Here is a 4,634-nt window from a genome sequence, read left to right as displayed (position 1 = left end):
AGCCCGGATCGCGCGCGCTGCCACGCAGCCCGCCCTCTCCTCTCAGACACTCACAGTGATTGGCTCCGCCCCGCCCGCCGGTCCCATCCCTCTCGGGGGGTCCCTCCCAACTCCCTGCTCTTCCCGCCCATTCTCCCCCATCCTTACCCTCCCCGAGGAACTGATTGGGCTCCCTTAAACGGAGGCGCCCGCCTTCCGGGAGAATAGAGCCCTCTGATTGGCTCCCGGCATCCAGCCTGCAGGAGTCTCCTCCCCTTTGTTTGCTTTCTCAGTGGCGGTGGAGAACACGGGGTTGGTGGGGTGGTGGAGGCGGTGGGGGCTGTAGAATGAGCTCAAGCGTGGTCTGGGCGGAGGGCGAGGGGATGCACACGTGGCCGAGCGGTTCCAGCTGGGGGATGCGTGCTTTCGGTGCGCACCGCTTACTCCAGTGCTGGCAGCTTTCTTGGGCAGCCCTCCCACTTCTTTATTGTGGTGTGTCAGCTCCCCCTGGTGTCTGTCTTTAATCTTTGCAGGATTACTTTGCCTACTTTCTCGGACTACTCATCTCCTCCATCCACTCATGGCAGCTAACATTCTAACATTCTTCCATCTACCCGTGCCTATTTTGTTCCAGTCACTATGCTAGGGCGATGGGGACACAGACATGAATGAACAGGACTCCTGCCTTCCTAGTATACTTGAGGAAACACATAAATAAGTATGATCCCAGGAACGCTATAATAGAGTTATGACTCAGAAGACAAAGCAGCTACTATTAGGGTTTTGCTGAGGTGGGGGTGGAGGAGTGCAGGCTGTCCAGAGGAGGGGACATTTGAGGACAATCTGTATGAATGGTGGGCAGAAGCTGAGAAAGGGCGTTCCAAATGCAGAGAAAGGCAAGGCACAGCCTGTTCTGAAGTGATTGTGGGGGTAAGACAGCAGGAGAGAGAAGGCTGAGAAGGAAGACTGGAACAGTGTGAAGGGTTTTGTATAACAGGTAAAAAGGAATGAGCCAAACCGGTTTGGCTCAGTGGATGGAGCGTCGGCCTGCGGACTGAAGGGTCCGGGGTTCGATTCCGGTCAAGGGCATGTGCCTTGGTTGCGGGCACATCCCCGGTGGGGGGTGTGCAGGAGGCAGCTGATCGATGTTTCTCTCTCATCGGTGTTTCTGACTCTCTGTCCCTCTCCCTTCCTCCCTGTAAAAAATCAATAAAACATATTTAAAAAAAAAAAAGGAATGAGACTGAGGCGCTTCTCTGGAGGAGGACACATGGATCCAGTAGTGTTCCTTAAAGCAAAGGAGTGGCATGATGACATTTCTCTTTTAGGAAGATAATTCTGGGCAATGTGGAGGGTACAGGGAGTGTAGCAAGGCTGTTGTAGCCTAAAGCTAATCGACGGGAGATGATGAACCACAGAGTGGAGGGAAGAAGAGAGGCCAGGCTGAAGAGTTATTTCTAGGGCAAAATTGACTGGATTTTGGGAGGAGGATGGATGACTGACATTCTGGATTTAAGGAGCTACAGTATTTCTTCTTCCATCTCCTTTTTCATACTCTCGCTATCTTCTCCAAATGAACCAACTTCACACTCCCCCCTCCACTTTAGTATGCAACAAAAAGTAACACACACAAGACTGTTTCTGAGATCATCTTCTTTTGTTTTGTTTTAAATATATTTTTATTTATTTTAGAGGAGGAGAGAGGGAGAGAGAGATAGACACATCAATGATGAGAGAGAATCATAGATCAGCTGCCTCCTGCATGCCTCCTACTGGGCGAGTCCCCACCAATCTAGGCACGTACCCTGACCAGGAATTAAACTGTGACCTCCTGGTTCACAGGTCGATGCTCAATCACTGAGCCACTTGGCATGGTCTGAGATAATCTTTTTTTTTTTTTAATGTATTTTGATTTTTTTACAGAGAGGAAGGGAGAGGGAAAGAGAGTTAGAAACATCAATGAGAGAGAAACATTGATCAGCTGCCTCCTGAACACTCCCTACCGGGGATATGCCCATAACCAAGGTACATGCCCTTGACCGGAATCGAACCTGGGACCCTTCAGTCCGCAGGCTGATGCTCTACCCACTGAGCCAAACCAGTCAGGGCATGAGATCATCTTTAAGGTTTAGACACAGGCCTTGCCCACCAGCTGCCACTTCCCCATCTTCAGTTCTATCACCAACTTCTACGTTCACTGTTCACCTATTTCAATATTTAAACATTTCTTGTAGACTTATCAATCACTTTTGTCAAAGGGTCATGACCAGAAGGTAATGAGATCTTTATTGCTACATATCTAAAGTGGTTTTGGAACTGAAAGGTAAGTGGTCTGCATGGAATGAAAACTATTGTATTAAAAGATACTAATAGAAAGACAACTTTAGAAAGATAATAAAGGCCAGGAAGAATGGAAGAGATATGCCCTATTCTAGGTGAGAAAAACCATTACTATAAAGATGTCATTTCTTGCCCTGGCTGGTATGGCTCAATTGGTTGGAATGTTGTTGCATAAACTAAAAGCTGGTTTGGTTCCCAGTCAAGGCACATGCCTGGGTTGCAGGTTTCATCCCTGGTCAAGGCATCCAGTTGATGTTACCCACATTGATGTTTCTCTCAAATCAATAAATACTTAAAAAATCCTTTAAAAATTTAATTTCTCTGAAAATTGTCTATAAATTCAATGCACATCAAAAGAACAATGGAACTAGTTTGTGCACAAAGATAATCTAAAATAATACCAGTAAAAGCATAATATGCTACTTAGACCAGACGACTTTCTGGACAAAGCTGGGGCTGCGAGGGAAGCCCGGGCCCTGGGTGCCAGAGGGAAGCTGGTGCCAGCAGCTGGGGGAAGGAAGGCCTACTCTTACACAAATTTTGTGCATCAGCTCTTTAATCTTCTATAATAATAAAAGTGTAATATGCTAATTAGACCAGACAGCTGAACGTCCTTCTGGACGACCTTCTGGACAAAGCTGGGGTTTTGAGGGCCAAGCCCCATGCATGAATTTCGTGCACTGGGCCTCTAGTTTGAATATAATAAAAGTCAAATTCAAGGCTGAAGTGCAAGGGTCTTCTTTTTTCTTCTCGTACTGCCTTCTATCTAATCCTTCTTCGAGTCCTGGCATTCTGCCTCCAAAATACATTAATCCATTGGGTTATTTTTTCTTTCTTCCTCTATTTCTCTATCTCCAGTGCCGTTTTGGTCCCAGTCACCATCTTCATTTTTTCCCCCCACCATCCTCTCTTACCTGGCCTGTTATGATAGCTTCTTACAATGCCTTCTCCTCCTCCTCCTTCTCCTCCTCCTCCTCCCTCCTCCTCTGGCAGACGCTCAAGGCAGGAGCTTCTCAGGCGACAGACACCCTCGACAATTCACAGTCAGTCGTCACCAGCATCTCTCGTCCCGGCTTCCGCCACATGAGGAACGGTAGTGGGGGTTGAAGTTCAGAGAGGAACGGAGAGACAGAAACATTTCCTCCTCCTCCTCCTCTTCCTCCTCCTCCTCCTTCTAAATCCTCACCGGAGGATATGTTTTTTTATTGATTTTAGAGAGAGAGGAAGGGAGAGAAAGAGAGAAACATTGATCAGTTGTCTCCCCTGTATGCCCTGACCAGGGATCGAACCTGAAGCCTGGGTATGTGCTCTGACTGGGAATCAAACCTGCAACCTGATAGGTGTACAGGGTGATGCTCCAACCAACTGAGCCACCTGACCAGGTCACAGTGGCTTCTTTATTGCTCTCCTTGCTTCCCTCTTAGCCCTCTAAGTCCCTTCTCCACACAGCAACCAGAGTGGTCTTCTCGAATATAAGGCAGTTCTTTTTTTCTTCTTAAATATATTTTTATTGATTTCAGAGAGGAAGGGAGAGGGAGATAGAAACATCAATGAGAATCATTGATCGGCTGCCTTCCGCACGCCCCCTACTGGGGATTGAGCATACAACCCCCACATGTGCCCTTGGTCGGAATTGAACCCAGGACCCTTCAGGCCTCAGGCCATGCTCTATCCACAGAGCAAAACCAGCTAGGGCCATGCTTATTTTTTAAATAACACATAGCTCTATACAAAATTTATTTATTTTCTTATTTATTGACTATCTCTTCAGTCGAGAAGGGTACTTACTGTCTTCTTCATTATTTTATTCTCATCACTTAGAATGGTGCCTGGCACCTTAAAAGGTGCTCAATAAATATTTGTTGAATGAGTAAATGTCGGATGAAAGAGACCGCCTCGGGAACTAGTAAGATGCTATCAAGAAAGGCTGCATCAATCTACTTCCTTGCCAACCGTGTAGAATAGTGTTCTATGCCTTATACATCATTCCAATGTTAGGTTTACTGACCTTTTTAAATTGGCAAGGAGTGCGTTGTGTCAGTTCTGTAGTTGTAAATGTAGTTTAAAATGTCTATGGTTTCAAACAAGAGGTCAGCTCCTTAGACGTCAGTGCTGCTAGAGCGAAAGTGCCTGGATTCTGCTATTTTAAAGGATCCCTTTCGGGACTGCGGCGCCTTTTGTCCTGACCACGTGTGTTCCTTAGGCGCCCCCGGCCCGCCCGCCAGCCCTTCGCAGTCCAGGAACCAAACCCCGCGCCCGGCACCCCGCCCACCCGCGCATGCTCCCTCCCACCAGAGCCCGGAGCCCAGGCCCCG

General features: G+C 47.6%; 1 protein-coding gene across 1 annotated transcript in view; it reads right to left on the bottom strand.

Moving 5' to 3' along the window:
- ARRB2 (arrestin, beta 2) overlaps window positions 1-2,146 on the bottom strand; it is a 10,417-nt gene extending 8,271 nt beyond the window's left edge. The window contains exon 1 of the mRNA XM_005882584.1: window positions 2,120-2,146. Coding sequence (XP_005882646.1) covers window positions 2,120-2,146 — 27 coding nt within the window. The remainder of the gene's footprint in view (window positions 1-2,119) is intronic.
- Between the last annotated feature and the right edge of the window lie 2,488 nt (window positions 2,147-4,634).

The sequence above is a fragment of the Myotis brandtii genome, unplaced genomic scaffold (genome assembly GCF_000412655.1).
Source record: "Myotis brandtii unplaced genomic scaffold, ASM41265v1 scaffold728, whole genome shotgun sequence".
Taxonomy (NCBI): Eukaryota; Metazoa; Chordata; class Mammalia; order Chiroptera; family Vespertilionidae; genus Myotis; species Myotis brandtii.
The sequence above is the reverse complement of the archived record's forward strand: the minus strand, read 5'-3'. Positions and strand labels throughout refer to the sequence as shown.